General features: G+C 41.3%; 1 protein-coding gene across 1 annotated transcript; it reads left to right on the forward strand.

Moving 5' to 3' along the window:
• The first annotated feature begins 1,780 nt into the window (after window positions 1-1,780).
• GPRC6A (G protein-coupled receptor class C group 6 member A) lies at window positions 1,781-13,842 on the forward strand. Its single transcript, XM_074578317.1, has 6 exons — window positions 1,781-1,974; window positions 3,587-3,890; window positions 5,783-6,610; window positions 9,486-9,698; window positions 11,196-11,319; window positions 12,722-13,842. The coding sequence occupies exons 1-6, from the start codon at window positions 1,781-1,783 to the stop codon at window positions 13,840-13,842; spliced, it is 2,784 nt and encodes a 927-aa protein (XP_074434418.1).
• The last annotated feature ends 4,312 nt before the right edge of the window (window positions 13,843-18,154 follow it).

The following is an 18,154-nucleotide window of genomic DNA, read 5'->3' on the forward strand; positions in this document are numbered from 1 at the left end:
AAAGTATACACAATGTTTGCACACAAAGTTGCATGCAACATCAGGAAAAAGGAATCACCAGAGTATACAGAGCCAGGCTTTAGGGTACAGTACCTGGATGGAAAGAAATGAGTACATGAATATCTGCAATTGAATGTCTCATAACTCAGGGCCAGAGTCTGACTACCCTTAATGCTGCTGTAAGTCAAGAGGAAAGCCTTTGGAATAACAGGAATTTTTGCAAATCAATACAGAAGCAGAATAAACTGGTGTCATCATCTGCCCATAAATGCATGTGACCAGATACATTAGCGAAAGTGCAGGCAGCTGTTTGCTATATGTGAGAATGCCACACAGAAAACAAGCTGTTATATTATAACAATGAAGAGGCTGAAGGGTGACTTAACTGGGAATTAATATTTGCATTTGCAAGTAATATGTCTGTTACATTTGCATTTGCAAGAAATATCTCTGTTGTAAATGGATACTCTAACTATGAAGAGACTAGTGAGAAAAAGAGTAAAATATAATAATTCAAATAATTTATATGGTACGCATTATGCTTATCAGAAAGAATATGTAACAGACATCCCATTTCTCTTTTTGCTTGCCAGAAAACAAGCCTTGATTCAAATTTTCTGTGTAAAACCCAGCCTTTTTTATAGTACAATCATAGACAATAAATACTATGACTGACCCCATTCCTCTGAGAATCTTTTGGCATACTACCAAAAGAAGCAAAATCTGAAGAAGCCATTATAAGAAAATAGAGAAACAAGCCAATGTCAAGAACAGAAAGGGATTATTGTCAAATTTGTCTCTCTTACGTAAATTGGTACCATTTAGTAGCACCAGGCATGTTTCTGTTCTAAAGAGGTTCACTTTGGTGTTTACGGTTGGAGTTTATGAAAGCTGAGAGTCCAGACGCTGCTTTTCTTTTCCCCCAGCTCCCTTCTGGCGCAGCATCCGATTCCTGCGAATCCAAGGGGAATGATGGCACTGAGAACAGCTACTTCCCGGTCCTCCCACAGCACAGGAGCTCATGTGCTGCTGTCCTCAGTCAGAGGCAGGAGAGAGCACGCTTCCCTCCTGTCAAAAAACTAGGATGTTTTCCCACTGTTCTGTGTTTAGCAAAGGTAGCCTGGCTGGTAAATACAGAACCTGATCCTGTTGTGCATCAGAATCATGAATATTAGCTCATCCAAACTACTTTTATACAAATATTTTAAAAATTAAAAGAAAAGAGTTGAGAGAAAAGCAGTCTTTTGATAGTTTTGCCGTGGGTTTTTTGGGCCACGGTCTGATCTAAAGCACCTTGTGAGAAGGGGGGCGGTTTTCAATGCTCTTTGGACCAGACCCTTAAAATATTGTTGCAGCAGTATCATCACCATATTACATGATTGCCTCTTCTCACCCTGCATGCAGTTGGAAGGTATTCAAGCCAAGCCCAGATTTATACCAAAATATTTGCCATGTGTTTCAGATAAGGTATAATAAACTTTGAACACGGCAGAACAGATTTTATGTCCAACATTCCCTTTGAAACGCCTTCATCTTTCTCCCTCCCTTTTCCTTCTCACACCCCTGCACCCTCATGTTTTATGTGACAGCGTTGCTGTGGGACCTTCAGCAAAATAAACCTCAGCCAGTGAAGCAAACACGAGCACCTTGTGAGGTGTGACTGACTTCTGAGCACAGTCCTTTTCCTTTGCTGCTGTTTACAGATGACATAGGAGCCCTGGTTGGCCCTGCCGCTCGCTTAATTGACTTAAAGCTGGTAGTGAGCAAGCGAAACGGAAACATGGCATTCGTTACCTTTTTGATCCCCTGCTTTGTGATCGGCACTGATATCGCTTTCTCTTGCCAGAATACTGACGACTTCGTGGGTGCCAGTTCTCCGGGGGACATTGTTATTGGAGGCCTGTTTGCAGTTCATAGCGAAATGCTGCGTCCAGAAGAATATCCCATCAAGCCGGTAATTCAGAATTGCGCTGGGTGAGTAATACTGGAAAATACATCTATAGCAAAGAAGAGATCACTGACTCCGGGCATGTACTTCTTATATTAAGATCAACAAAATCTATTTCTCTTGCATTTCGTAGTCTTTAAAAAGACTTTTGGCATCACATAAATTGCAAGTAAATTAACACAGGATGATAAAATATGGCAAAGTTACAGTAAAAATTCTGTGGCTGCCTGAGGAAGGGAATGAGCATTTGATCCTATTTCAGTCTTCATATATAATCAAATACCCTTGGAGGTTTGTGCTGAACAATCATTTAATTTCCATATAAATGCTAATTTGTTGCTATATATCTGAAGTACTCTGCTGTGCAGTTGTTCATGATTTATTATGAAGTTGCACCTACGTGATTTGAAGACAGGCAGACTGTTCCATTTTACCCAAGCACATATTAAAGTACGACCCCCGCCTCACAGGGCAGCTCAGTTGTAATCTATGATAGTACCATGCTGACTAGATTGTAATTATTGTTATAATTACTGTAATTATTACACTTTGTGTTATAATTGTGGCATTATGTTATAGGAGAAACTATATATAAGCACCGTGTAATGTATGCATTCAGCTTCAGAGTGTGCATGAGAATATTTATTTTGTTGGCTCCAAATCCTCCTGTGCTTGAAACATCCAATTTTCTGGAAAGAATGCAAAGGAAACCTGGTGGAGAACTTCATTTTAAGTATATAATAAAGCCTTCCTAAGCCCAGGAATTCCAAATATGCATTTTCTTTAATTTTAATACAGGTGCAAATCCTCAAATTTTATTTGACTTTTACATGCAACTTAATCCCACATCTGAACCTAATAATTAGCTGGACATGCAGGTATCCATCTGGATTTATTTCAAAATGATGATGAAGTTGATAATTTTGTTGGTCTTCCATTCTTTTTCTACGGAGTAGAAAATTTAGTAGCCCATTTGAAATTTAATTTAGTTTGCAAGATTTGTAAACTTTAGAGAAGCTTGCCTGAGAGGAGGTTGAATTGCAGACATTTTGTGCTAGCACAGTTCTGATTAAACATCTGATATGACATCCACTGGAGATAAGGGGAATAGCTGTACTAAGTCTAGACCTGACTTCATCAGGTCTAGAGAGTGTTTTAGGAACGTCGATGCAACCACTAGAAGACCTCAACCCCTGAAATGTTTTCTTCTGTTCTGAAATATTTAGTTCTTTCTTTCCTCTGTTTCAATGCTTTTGGTGAAAGTAAATACATTTTGAAAATGCTTACTGGACAGATGGAGTTAACTGAAACAGCCCCACTGACTTTGACAGATGCTTTCAATTTTTCATGTGCCACGAAAATTTGGGGCTGAGTACCTGTTTTTTCAGAAAATCATTTTTATTTGGGTGTAATTTAAATTTTGTGTTTATTTTGCTTAGTCTCCGACTTAGGTGAGGCAAAAATGTGCGTTTTCTAATCTTTTGTACATTAAAACCCAAGCAAATCACACAAAATATGCTATGCATCATTTCTTTTCAGTAGTTGTCAAGTCCTAAGGGATATGCTCAAAACAGACTTTGCTTTGGCCTTGTTCCCTGCAATGTTTTTCTAAAGTAAAGTTTCTGTGTTTCCTGACAGCTTTGAAATTCAAATTTTTCTTCAGACGCTGGCAATGATACACGCTATTGAAACAATCAACAATTCAACGCTGTTGTCTGGAGTTACTCTGGGCTACGAGATCTATGACACGTGTGCAGAAGTTACAAAAGCCATGGCGTCTGCTCTGAGGTTTCTGTCTAAATTCAATTCTTCTGAGGATGTTGTAGAGTTCAGGTGTAACTACTCAGACTACATCCCGAGAATCAAGGCAGTCGTTGGAGCCAGCTACTCGGAGGTGTCGATGGCAGTTTCAAGGCTGTTGGCTTTGCAACTAATCCCGCAGGTAGGTTTGAGGGAATTATGTCATTTTGGACAGTGGGTCAAATCTACCGCGGTTAGGTTAAAGGTGCAGCTCTGATCACAGGGATTGCAAAAGCCACACGCTTGCTACAGAGCAGGATTTGTCTCAATCGAAGAACATGAGGAGGGGTGGGATTCAATTCCCCACGTAAGGCTTGATTCACTTGCCAAAACAAAGGCAGTAAGGGCTAGTTTATATGCCTGAGGCACATGCTTCTAAGTGCTATTTCAGGATGATGCCGGGCTCTTGTCAGCCTGGTGGCGCCAGTAGTCAGTCCTGCATGGCTGTGCCAGTTACTCCAGTGTACCTGGGGTGACTCTCGAGGACTTTGTTCAGGCAACAAAGTTACACCTGCCATGTTTAAGTCTGGCTGGTGGTCAATATGGTGGTGAATACTCAATCTCAAAGTGGAAAAAAAAAATTTAAAAAAAGACAAAATCGAATTTGGCCAGAAATTTGGAAAATCTCTCCTGCCTGGGAGAGATTAGATGTTAGAGTCTGTTGTAACTGTGGGGAGGGAAGTGAGGAATGTTGCTCTAAAACACAGTTTTACTGTGCCATTCTTCAAGCAGTTGTAGAAAAGAGGGAATACAACTCTCTAGATCCGCACTGGTCCTTCCCAAAGCATCCTTCTCTATTTCTGACCTCTCTAGGACTAGTACAGTCCCACACTTGCACTTAGGCCAGTGCTTCCATTTCTACTTTCATCATTTTAAAAGAGCTGGGGTCAAGGCCAGGACCAATTGAAAAAAAGGAAATCTGCTTCCCCACCACCCTGTGTTGCACATCGGGTTTAGCAATTTGACATAAATTCACTTCACTACTTCACTGCAAAGCAACATAGTAACCAAAAATGTCGAAAAGACATAAAATCTGAACTAATCGAAACTTCTAACTGAGTCTTCTCCTCCGCAACAGTAGGAAGTAATTATGACTTCCAGCTCCAACACAGAAGCTGTAGTAAGTATGAAAATTAAAATGCCACACTTGAACATAATTAAACAAATCTGCATTGGAACGTAGAAATGGAAAAGGTGACCCAGCAAATTTTTCTCTTCAATAGCGTCTGCAATCTTCTGACATTGGTGAGATTTGGTAGCCCCTCTGGACAAGTGACTCTCATTTTGGAAAGCTTAGATTTATTTTTTAAGAACTGTCAAGCAATGTAGGAAATGTAAGTGTAGGGAAAAAAAGCTCCTACAAACAAATAGAAAAGGATTAAAACTAGAGAGATTTAAATAACAATGTTCCCTTTATGTTTTTCTAGCTACAGTCACAAGGAAAGGGTAATAAATCTTTTATATGAAAGAAATATAGCATGCTGTAGCATTGGTTACTGTTTGTTTTTCTAGGAGGTTCTCCTAACAGACTTAATGGTCCTTTAAAAATATAGTAATTAAACCTTGCAGAGAAAATATGTATGTGGGTGAACGATACTAATATACTCAGTGATAGAAAAATACTGAAAAATGTAAGGGTACTAGCAATTTGGATAACCACTCAAACAATGTTTAATGCTTCCAATGTTTTAAATATTGTTTTGAATGGCATGTTGATGGTATCTGAACAGAGTAGACCAAGAATCTTATACCAGCATAACTGTCATAACCATTTTGAAAGGTTTTATTCTCTGCCTTCACTGAAGTAATTATGGTATGAGGATGAAAATAGCAGAACCGGTCCTGGGCATGAGTCTGCATCCGAATAGCACGGTGAGGGAACCTGCCCCATTTGGCTGCACCTTGCTGATGTTCACTCACAGGAGGCGGGAGCCCTGGGTCAGGCTGGATGAAAGAGCAATCATGGCAGCTTTGGATCTCTTGGTGTCCTTTGGAGGAGATCGCTTCCATAACTGAATTGTTCGCTCTTCCTAGGTCAGTCCTGCGTCATCAGCTGAAATCCTCAGTGACAAAATCCGGTTTCCTTCTTTCTTCAGGACTATCCCCAGTGATTTCCATCAGACAAGAGCAATGACCCACTTGATCTGTGAGTCTGGGTGGAACTGGATTGGAGTAATAGCCACTGATGATGACAATGGGAGGTTCGCTCTGGAGAGCTTTGGGGTCCAGGCCATGGCAAACAACGTTTGCATAGCTTTTAAAGAAATGCTGCCTGCCTATCTCTCTGACAACACCTTTCACGCCAAAGTTGATCGTGCAATTGAGAAGATTGTCAAGGAAACCCGAGTAAATGTTATTGTTGTCTTTATGAGACAATTCCATGTGCTCAAACTATTTAAGAAGGCAACTGAGAGGAACGTAAATAAAATTTGGCTTGCAAGTGATAATTGGGCGGCTGCAGTCAAAATCAGTACAATTCCCAATATCAGACAGCTGGGGACCATTGTGGGATTTGGATTTAAAAGCGGAGATATCTCCACATTCCAAGATTTTCTGAGAAAGCTTCATGAAAAGCGCACTGACAACAACAAGTTTTTACAGGAATATATTATGCTTTTGTCAGTCTGTGCACACTTGGAGTACCACGATTTTCAAATGTGCATTGCAAACCAGTCCCAGGATGATCTATTGCAAAATGTTGAAAATAATCATCTGATCTGGAGAGATGATTTTTTGAATGCTAACATTGAACCAGGATTTATCCGTAATACTATACTTGCAGTCTATGCCATTGCTCACGCCATTAAAGGGCAATGCAAAGACAGAAACTGCAAGGATCCCTCTGCCTTCACTCCCTGGGAGGTATGATGTTAATTCTTTCACTTCTCATTCTCTCTGCAAAACTTTCACCTTATTTTTCCTCCCACATTCCTGGATTTACCAGCTTGGTCCTTTTACTAAATGACTTTTTACTCCTATTCCTGCCTTTATTCACCAACTGAAATCACAGACTATGTGCTAGAGCAGCAGTACCGAACCATTGCAGTGCTGAGAACCAGAATCCAGTTTTACTGCCCCTTTTTTTTTTGGCTCATGTAGACACAGAAACTCCTGGTGCTAAGCCATGGCTATGTTCTGCTGTAGATATAGAATGATTATTGCATTTCACGCATAGATAGCTAGCTGATCGTGAGTTAACTGCATACCCACCATCTCCTCCTTCAGGGGTACAATAGCAATGGCTGCAAACACATGGCTCCACAGGTGCAGAAGGGACCTTTAGCTGCTGAGCTTCATTAGCTACCCTAACACTTCCCCCATCACCTTCAAAGAGCACATAGACTAGACTCCAGCTTGGATGAAGGCTCCAGCCTGTAGGCTCCTTGCTGGAACGTCTTGTTAGCTTCTCATGTGGGATAGAACGAAATGTAGAGTCAATTGGCAGTTGACTTATCGGCTATTCAGCTACTAGTGGTTGGTCCTATTGCTGCAAACCACTGTAATACACAGCAATGAGCGCTCTTGAGAGATGGGGAAATTGCAGGATAGGAGCATTCACCAAAGAGTTTTAATTTTCTTCTCTCTCTCTCACCATTGTCTCTGTTTTGTGTGAATTCAGGTATTTTCCTCTATAATGAATCTTTACTTGAAAGTGAAAATGCAACAGACCGTTCCTCTCTCTGATCTTGATTTATACTCAAGTGACTGGTAGGAAAATTAGACACAATCTTTAAGATGGGTGAGGTACTTGTTATCAAACTATACTGGGTGGGAAAAGAAGAGGAAAAATCACACAAGTAAACCTGACCTGACCTTTTACCCAGGAATCTGCTCAGGAGTATTCACTTTTACACACTTTTACTCAGAGGATTAAACAAAGTTCATTTAAAAGTCAAACAACCACTGAAGCACTCTGACTTGCTCTGACCCCTTATGCTAGGTCAGGGCAGGTCAAACCAAGATAGGGGATTTGAAAAAAAAAACCCAATAACAATCAAACTCATACATGCATTTGTTAATGCAAATGAGAAAAATTCAGGACTGCTCTACTGCAACTTTATGGAGCTGCATTTACATCATTGCTGAATTAAATCCCAAATGACCCTAATTAAAAGTCACATTAAGAGGCTAAGAACTCGTGAAGAAAGCCAGAAGAGATAGTTATTCCCCCTGTGCTGTTTTCACAATACTTTTCCTCAACACTGAATTTAAACCCTCCAGAAATTGATATATATACATAAAGCTTAGGGGGCAACTAATCCGTAACACACATCTCCACATACGGAGAAACGACAGAGGCATTCGTGTTACAGCCTTTGCAAAAATAGCAATCAATTAAATCAAAATGTTGATAATTATTAGCCCCTTCTGTCTGAAGCTGAAGATGTGTTCCAAAAGCTCTGTTGTTCCCATATTGTTAGAGAAATTGGAAAGTGGAGAAGGGAAAGATTAAATTACTAGCTTGGTTATATACAATAAAAAAATTCCTGTTCGGTCTCACAAGACTGCAATATCCAAATCAGATGAATGTTGGTTAGAAGCATACTTTGGTTGTTCATAATTGGTAGAGATGCAGCGAGAGTTTATGATGAAGTCTGAGAAAAAAGACACATTATACATGAAAAAATTGCATTCTATATACGCCATATGTATTATATACACACATATATATGCCAGAGCCTTTTGAAGTAATAAGTCATTATGTTCATTAAATGCTACAAATATCACAAAAGGATCCCTGTAAGAGTGTGCTTTTCAAAGGGCTTTTAAATTCACCAAAACCTTGGGGTTTTTTCTTGTTACCTGATCCCTGTTGCCAAAATTTGTTAGACCTGCAAAGGGATAAAGCCTTTACTTCAACTAAGAACCACAGTAACTAAGGAAAGTCCTTCTGTGAATTGAGAGTGGGTTATATGTGCCTTAAACTGTCCTTTTCTAGAGCGATGCAGAACTTTTTGATCTGGCAGTTTGAGATGAGGGAGCAAGACATCTCGCTCTGTTGAACAGAATGGCTTGCGGTAGGAAAGTCGATAGTTGCCTTATCAAAGTATGCTTGTTATGATATTTCCTACGATCTATCAAATATGGCCTGGCTGTTTATTGCCATTGTGCCACTGACCACTTCATTTGAGCAAATGAGCACATACTGTTCATTTAACAGTTCTGAGTCTCACCTTGCAACACACAGTATCAGTCAGAGCCTAAGCTGAGAACACGTTAGAGTAGATAATTCCAGGCATGTTGGGGGAGGTTACTTTGAAAGCAAAAGCTGCCCAGATTGACTCTGGTGACAGTAAAGTAACAACAGCATCATCATTCATGCTTGTAAAGAACAAGAGGTTCCAAAAGTTACAAAAGAGTTCCAAAATGCCATTATTTCTTGCAAGCAAAAGATCTTTTCCTTTCCCATGATTGTACCAAAATTTCCAAGGCTGGAAAAAAATATTGACATGAGTATTTGTACACATTGTTAAGAAAATTACGTTAAGGAGTTAAGAAATTATGATTTTTCTTATTAATAGATTTTTATGGTCAACAGGATTGTCTGAATAATGTAATTCTGTGTAGGATGTGAAATTAAACAGTTATAAAGATACTTTTAATATTAAGATTTCTTTTACTCCTAAAAAGCAGCATTTCTTTTTAACTTGATATTATCATACAGCTGTTAAACTATTGAATTTATCACACCGACATGATACTGATGTATGTTATTGTTCCTTATACTTATGTTCAGCTGCTTGAAGAACTTAAAAAAGTTACAGTCATTGATGATGGTAAAGAAATCAAGTTTGACCCCAATGGAGATATGAGAACCAGTTACGATGTACTTCTTTGGAAAGAAATTGATGGCCACATGGAAATCACCACTATGGCAGAATATGACCCAGAGAAAGGTGACTTTATCTTTGAGGATGAAGAGAAAAAAAAAGAATTTCTGGATTTAAAGGTAACTTTTAATTTGTTGACATAACATGTGAAATTTGCTTCATATGTTTTCTTCTTCCTCCAGCATTTGCAACTGAAAAGTGTCAGATAGATAGAAATCTCTTTTGCGGTTTCATGTTCTCCTTTCAGAGCAAAGAGTCCTCTCTGGGTTTATCTGACCACCTTCAAGCACCCAGAGAAGCACGTTAGCCTGTAAGCAGGCTCAGTGATTTGAAATTGAGTTATTTCTCCAGAATGCTCCTAGAAAGTTTCCTAAGATGAGCAAATCAGAAGTTACGTCTATCCTAAGGATGCTATTCCAGAATCTTGAAAAGGGGTTTTAAAATAAAAAATGACCATGTATAAAAGCTCCCTCTCTTCTGTAACACCACCATTTATTTTGTACATGAAGACTCATATCTGTTGACTTTACTGCTTAAAAAAAAAAAAGAAAAAAGTGTTGATTATTTGCTCCTGTTAAAGCTGAGGTCAGCACAACTACAGTCTGTTGTCGAGTCCGAGGTAGGTGGCACCACCTGGAGCCCTGGCACTGGGGGTGCCACTGGTGGACTAGTGGGTGGCCTGGGCTAGTTCCAGCTGGGTAATCTGTTGCCTGTGAATGGCTGGAGCTCTTGGTTCATCGTGCAGCTCTGTACTGCAAAGTATTCACCACTAACAAGACAGGGAGAGGCTGCTCCCTAGGTGGGCTGAATTTGAGTCTCAGCGTGTGGACTCAGCTGACAGAAAAGGCTGAGGGCAGAAGAAAACCTCAAATCCCCCCCCTCTTTGTGGCGCTGCCCAGGATGGCAAGGAAATAACTCCACCTCCTTGTGAGCACCATCCTGGAGGGAAAAGAAATAGCCAAGCCCCTCAGGACTGCTTCTCCATTTTACAAAAAATTGTCTTTGGAAAGGGGACCTGAACTCAGACCTCAAGAGAAGGCCCCGATCGCCCTTCCCCAGAGTGGTGCTTCATGCTTCAGGGATGAGCTGCCAAGGGTCAGGAACGCTGGAGCCACAGTGCAGAACACCCAATAAGGTGTCCCAATGGAGCTGAAGTGTCTCCCCCAAGGTGAGGTGTCTCCCCCGGGCTTAGAGCAGCTGAGCTGATTTCAGGATCCCATCTGTGAAGCAGTCTGCTCGAATCCCCTGTCAGATGCTTCTAGGCTTTCTTTGGAGCTGATCCTCAGCAGTCTAAATCCCACTTTCAAAGCTGTATGGGGCGCTTTGATCTCACGCTTAAACGTACAGACAGTTCCACTGATTGGCATTCAGGGCCAAAAATTAAAATTATCAGGTGGATAACGCCCCGTCCTGATACTTGTTGAATGTGTGGAGAAAATACAAGAAACACGGAGCCTACAATGCCTTTTTTCAACATTATTTTCAGATTCCCTTGAAATATGTTAGGTACAAAAAGAAAGTGCAAATTGCAGAGTGACTGGAGGTTTATTTTAATGGCTCTCGGTAATTAATTGGGCCTGAGCTGATTTTTTTTTTTTGTTCTCTGTACACTGCAGAAGGTTCAGTCAACTTGCTCCCAGCACTGCAGGCCAGGGCAGATGAAAAAGGTTACAGAAAGTCCCCACACATGCTGTTACGAGTGTGTTCACTGCCCAGAAAACCATTACAGCAATCAAACAGGTAAGGAACTGTGATCCAAATAAAGGTTTATTTAGACAGCAATACAATTGTTTTGTTTGGATATAATGTGCCTCGGCAACCTTGGATATAATTTTGGAATGGGATTAAAATATTTGTTTATGCTCAGTTTCCCAAATATGAGTGTTTGGCCTATAAAACTTGGTTGAAACGCTTTTTAGAAGACCAAATGTAAAGCAATTAGATTTTCCATGTGACTAGCATTATTCTTTGTCAGGATGGAAAGTCTGTCTGATTTATCAGTGAGACTGACTCTCATTAAAGTAGCCTTCCTTTCCTGTCTTTCTGCAGTACACACAGTCCAATAAGGAAGAATTTTTTTACTGTGAGGGTGGTGAGGCACTGGAACAGGTTGCCCAGGGAAGCTGTGGGTGCCCCATCCCTGGCAGTGTTCAAGGCCAGGCTGGATGGGGCTTTGAGCAGCCTGGTCTAGTGGGAGGTGTCCCTGCCCATGGCAGGGGGGTTGGAACTAGATAATCTTTGAAGGTCACTTCCAACTCAAACCATTCTGTGAGTCTGTGAAGTTCAAGGGTTTGGTATTTTGCTTACCAGCATATTTTTTGTCTTACTGGGGAGCACTGCGAAGTTTGATATAGATGTACAGTAATATTTTCTGGTATCAAATCTGATGCATACTGCGTCATTTATAGGTTTGAGAGGGGTTTTTTAAAGGGGAAAATTAAATATGGAGAAGATGGAATTAAGAAATTTGGGACACAGTGTACTTTTAATATCCTGAGAGCAGAAGGAAATTAAATTCTATCTTTTTAATTTAAATAATTGTGAAATTTCTCCATATCAGAGAATAGGAGTTTTACAGCAAAAGTAACCTTTCAAAGCATAATCTAAAGCAATGTTTATTCTCACTGGTGTATTCCAAAAGCTGTTTGTAAAGACAAAGTTAGGTGCTTTTTTTCTGATCGAAATAGGTAAAAGAAAGAAATGCAGTTCCAGTTTCTGTAAGATAATTGGTTTAATCTCAAGTCATCGTTCAGGTTTCAGTTAAAGTTTGCCTGTCCTGAGCTTTGCTCATTTATCAGCACTCCGTGAAGACCAAGGCAGTCGTAGGACCCTGCTCATGCTCCCTGTCCCCTCCCTGCTCCTGGCTGCTGGCAACCCCTGCTCCCAGCTGGCAGGTACTCATCCTTTGCTCCTTCCGCCACTGCCACCGCTGTGCCGCCGCCACCGCAGCCCCCTCTGCCACCGCAGCCCCGCAGCTCCTCCGCCTGGACGGCGGCAGCAATAGTGGGAAGCAATCCTCAGTCCCTTCTGCTCCCCTTAGCATCCCTTCCCACATTCCTCTTGTATCTCAAGCCTCGATAATCCACTCCGCCGTTTATTTACTCCAGGTTTCCAAGCTATCTTCCTTGTTTTCTGCTTTCAGATATGGATTACTGCTACCGGTGTAACAACAAAACCTACTGGGCTCCCATCAACAGTACCACATGCTACAGAAAGACAATCCATTTCCTCGCCTGGAGTGACTGGTTTGCTATTTTCCTCCTCCTCCTCTCCGCTTTTGGGGTTGTGTTGATTTTGTCAATTAGTGTAATATTTACTAAAAACTTGAACACACCGGTCGTAAAGGCATCCGGAGGTCTAACTGTCTGCTATATTATCCTCTTCAGCCACTTCTTGATTTTTTTAAGCACCGTCTTCTTCATAGATGAACCCACAGAATTCAAGTGTAAAACTAGGCAAGCCCTCTTCGGCGTAAGTTTTGCACTCTGCATTTCATGTATTTTAATAAAGTCACTAAAAATTTTACTAGCCTTCAGCTTTGACCCCAAACTGCAGAATTTCCTGAAATGCGTGTATAAACCTGTTCCCACTGTGGTCACCTGCACTGGAATTCAAGTTATAATTTGCACCTTCTGGCTAATATTTAGGACGCCTTTTGTAAAGCAGAATTTCTCAATCCCAAGGGCAATAATTCTGGAGTGCAATGAGGGCTCTATTGTGGCTTTTGGGATTATGCTGGGCTACATCGCTGCCCTAGCCTTCATTTGCTTCATATTTGCCTTTAAAGGTAGGAAGTTACCAGAGAACTACAACGAAGCTAAATTCATCACCTTTGGCATGCTGATTTACTTTATAGCGTGGATTGTATTTATCCCTGTCTATGCAACTACATTTGGCAAATACCTGCCAGCAGTGGAAATCATCGTTGTTTTAATATCCAATTATGGAATCCTCTGCTGCACTTTCCTTCCAAAGTGCTACATCATCATTTACAAGCAAGAAACAAACACAAAATCTGCCTTTCTCAAAATGATTTCCACATATTCCTCCAAGAGCGCAGGCAGCGTTGCTGTTAGTCAGATTTCTTTGGATTCAAAGTCTTCCAGCTCCCGAGCCACTGTCTCAGACTCGTGTAAATCTGAGAAAAACTCTGTGAATGGAAACTGCCATTTCCAAGTGCCGGGGCAGAGACTAATAAAAGGGAAAGTTCTTCCTAAAAATACTGCAAGGACTATGGCCAGGAAAAGACTCTCCAGCATATGACTGGCCAGCATTAAAGTCCTAGAAGATGAAAAGCCATATTAGGGAGCCATTTGTCTTTCAGGTCTCTTTCCTTTTCAGCATCCCCAAAGAGAGCAGGCCACATGAAATGCCTTCTCCTCTGGTACTTAAGCAGTTATCCATTACCAGATCTGCAAGGCTCTCCTTGCTCACAGGGCCCAGCCCCTGCTCCTGAGGGCACCATGAGGTGTGGTCCCCTTCAGCAGCTCCCTCCCTTCCCTGCCCCGCTCACGTAGACCCGTGGGAACCTCTTCCGCAATCTCACTGCCCCAGGTGTGGCAGAAACACCAGGAAATTATAATTTCTTGCAGATATGTAAGTGGGAATATATGGGTTTGCCCCACTTTTTTTTTGCCTCTTTGATGCCCAATTGTTTAAGGAGCTCCTCGTCTCGCCAGGATCTGTTTTACAGATCAAACAGAACCCTCTCCCAGCCTTTGTTTGCTAGGATAAACAAGCTGAGTCCTTTAGTCTCCACTTTTAAGATAGGCTTTCCATTCTCCTGAACATCCAACCCTTTTCACCTGGTATCAGTGAATCCTTTTTTTTCTTTTTTCCCCCAAAATCGCACACCTTATTCCAGACAAGTGCTGCAGTAACTTTTAAAGTTCCTTGTAATTACCAGGACAATAATGAACTCGAGTCAAGCCTATATAAAAATTAAATAATTTCTCTGGAGCTCTGTAGTTATACATATGGTCAGTTACTTTTTTTCCATACTCAGAGGAAATACAGTGATTCACCTCACGCATCTCCTCCAATTCCTCTTACTTGAGGGTGTAATGTCAATGTGTAATGTCAAAACTTATACACCAATTGGTTCCTCTCATTCGCATAAATAATGTGACCGTGATCAGCATGAGCGCATCCTGGGAATTTTCGCTTTTTTGATACATATTTAAAAAAATCTGATTTTCAACAAGAAAATGACAATGCACCATTCTGGTAGGCAGAAGTAACAGCAGAATGAACCTGTATGAGCTGCACTGGATGGGTCTCTGCTCTGTAGCCCCGTGAACGTAGCTATGCCGTGCCTTCCATACTAGAGGCAAAAGGCACGTTCAGAGAAGGAGGAATTTTTCTTTTGGGACAATGGTACCACAGAACGTTTTCAAGCTCTAAACAGCAGAGCTGTGCTGTCAGGCCAGGACTGTGACGAATACTTTTCTGTGTTCCTAAAGCCCGCGGCCCAGACCACAGAGACATTGCTATTTTAATTTCTGTGCCATGTTACTGTCAAATTATGCTAAATTCCTTGAGTTTTGTCCATGCTTCTATTTAGAACTGGAATAACTGGATGTTGTGGCAGGCCAAAATAAATTTTAGTAAATTTGGTGTTACACAGACATATTGTATTATTATTATGTACACTATATCTATTTTTCTATCATTTCTATTTATATGTTCTAACCCATAGCCATATGATTTTTCTACTCATATTTTGTTAAAAATACCTATAAATCACGTTTCAACAATGGAAGTAGGAAATGAAATCATTGTGACTTGTAGGCCATATATGTAATACATACCTATGAGACATTTGTAAAGTAATTTGAATGGCAAGGGTGCAATTTATATACATATTTGAGTAATTATATAAGTTCTATAGCTGATCAGAAGAATGAAGGTTTACGCACGTGTATTTATATGATGAATGCTCTTCATATATCAGTTGTTGTGAATACTGTTCTGAATATGACGTTATGTATGATAAGGTTAAAAGTCCTGCAGGTTGGCTGTCAATGCAGCAAGAAGTGTCTCTGCAAAAGAGAGAAGCAAAGCTTCCATTGCACAGTGACTGCCAGCACTCAGCTGGTTAGAAAAATCAATTTGACTTGAACGTCGTACCTCTATTTGCTGTTTTCAAAAGTGGTGAGCATGTCGTGTCTTGAAGATATAAGGAAAAGGGATGATTAAAGCCATATAGTTATTTAAAACTGAGTTTGCTTACTTAATTTCCTTACCTTTCCCCATGAACTTTGGTTTGGCCATGAAGAGCAGCAATGCACACACCTGTGCAGCGTTTCCACCCAGTAGATCTCAAGCTGCTTCTTACAAACCCCCTTTAGGTTGAAAGCTAAGTATGGTAGGGCATTCCTCCCTACAGGACAATGGGGAAAGTGTCTTGAGGAACAGGAGATGGTGACAGCATTGTGAAGGTCTCTACGGAAGTATCTTTAAGAACAGACATCACACATGGCAGAATTTCAAAGGAGTCCTACATGCTACATCTGCCTCTCCAGCTACTCAGGTCTTCTGCATAAAGCACAGTCAATGGTGGAGCTGAGAGGATGTAACAGATTTCCTAGGCAGACTTGGCAGAAAAAAGTGATGCTGTACCAAGCTGTGAGACATCTGTTTTTAAATGCCTTGTCTGCAAGTAGTAGGTAGAACATAAAGGGATTGTCCTACCCTATGCAGAAGACAAAAAAAGCTGAAAATCGGGGTTCATGATGCTAGAGGGAGCATTTGTGCACATTGCCCTGCCCAGAACAGTAAGTATTCCAGCAATTTAACTATTCCTGTTACCAGGCACAGGGACTTTAATGAGCCTGAAACAGATTTCCATCCTTGGAGCACAGAACAGGAATCACCTTCCTGAGGCACAGAGAAGTCTCATCATGACCACCCTGGAGCCACAACCTGTAGGTCAGACCATGCGGGCACGAAGGGGTTAGAGCCCACCCTGCTCACTTACTTTGGAAAGATCCCTACTTCTCAAAATGCTAACCTCCGTATGTGCCCACCTGCACATTTTCCATCTCTGAGAGCCACAGAGAGTACAAATGTTCCCAAGTACTCTGCTGTCCACAGAGAAGTCAAGCATGAAAATCTCATTTGTGGAGCTCAACAGGAGGCTGTTCTGGATGTAACCGCTATTTAACTTTTTGGGGGTTTATGTCATTCCTTGTTAATATTGCTAAATGACACATTCTGAAGCCACTATCACACAGTGTGCAATATCTCTGGGGAGAACGAAGACTATGAAGGCCACCAAGTTTTTTCAAGTCCCCTCTTCCAGGGCATAATTCCCTCAAGATTACAGTAGCTCTGTCTCTGCAGATGCCTTCCAGCTGCCCATAATCTTTAGAGCAGTTCTTTGGCGGGTGCCGAGGACTATTTATGTGAGCCCCAGGCTTCCTCCCAGCAGCTCTGCAGACGGCCTTTGGAGCTACAATGACTCAAAATGTGCAGGTTACCAGCATGACTAGCGACAAATGGCAGTGTTTGGGATGCTGCTCCTAACGAGCGATGCCGAGCAGCCCAGCCCAGCTGTGCTGCCTCTTCCTACCCTTCCCAGCTGTGTCTCCAGAAATGAGGAGCACTGCTTGACACCACCCCGCTCTCTTTGAGCAGGAAGAAGGTGAAGGCGAAGGGGTTACGGGCAGACTGTAACCCCAGTATCACCCTTTAGGTCATTTCTATTGATGTGTCTTCATCTCCCCAACAACATTCTGAAATAGAGCAGAGCCGCCCGGGGAGTGTGTGTGTGCAAAGAGGTGCATACTCTTCATTATTTTTAGAAGGACATGAGAAAGTTGGTGTGGAGCTTTGATTCAGAGAGCTGGGTTCTTCTGTTTAGGGAATGGCTCGTTTGCAAACAGAAATTTTGTTATGAAATAGAATGTGGGAAGATTTTATTTTTTTTTTAAGTCGGTATGACTTAAATGAGTTGGAATGGCTTTCGTGTTTTACCAGTTATAAGGATATTTTGTTACATTAATGATTTTGGAATGGAAACTGTACACATGTGAATAAGAAAATATCAACATGGGACTACTTACTGAAAAGAAAGTGCTTTTTTGAATATCTTTCCAGAATAAAATGTTGTCCAAACAGCATTTAAAAAAAACCCAAACTTTTAGTATCAAGGACACTAGAACTCACTTTGGTGACAAATTTCTGATCTCCTTTACTCAACAATTTGCTTTCAGAAAAAGCTGCTTACCTCTGGCTCTGCTCCTGAAAAGAGATAACTGGAGGTTTTGGCTACAAATGGTTCAAGACTCCTTGTCCGTGCCGTCACATCAAGCACAGGGCTTTAGCTGCTGCCGGGCAATGGTCCATCCATGGGGAGCGGGGCTTCCTCCGTTCATCTGCAGGCGTTCTGGCGCTGCTTGGTGGATGTAAAATCCTCCGTTGTTCGGTGCATCAGACACAGTTCTGTTGAGACACTGTGTTGCACTGGCACTGGGATCGTGCTGGCACGGGCTGTTGCTCACTAAATACGGATTCTGTGCTGTTTCTGAAATATTTTTTTCAAGGATATGTTTTGTACTGAATTTTTTTTTTT

The sequence above is a fragment of the Larus michahellis genome, chromosome 3 (assembly GCF_964199755.1).
Source record: "Larus michahellis chromosome 3, bLarMic1.1, whole genome shotgun sequence".
In the NCBI taxonomy this organism is placed as follows: domain Eukaryota; kingdom Metazoa; phylum Chordata; class Aves; order Charadriiformes; family Laridae; genus Larus; species Larus michahellis.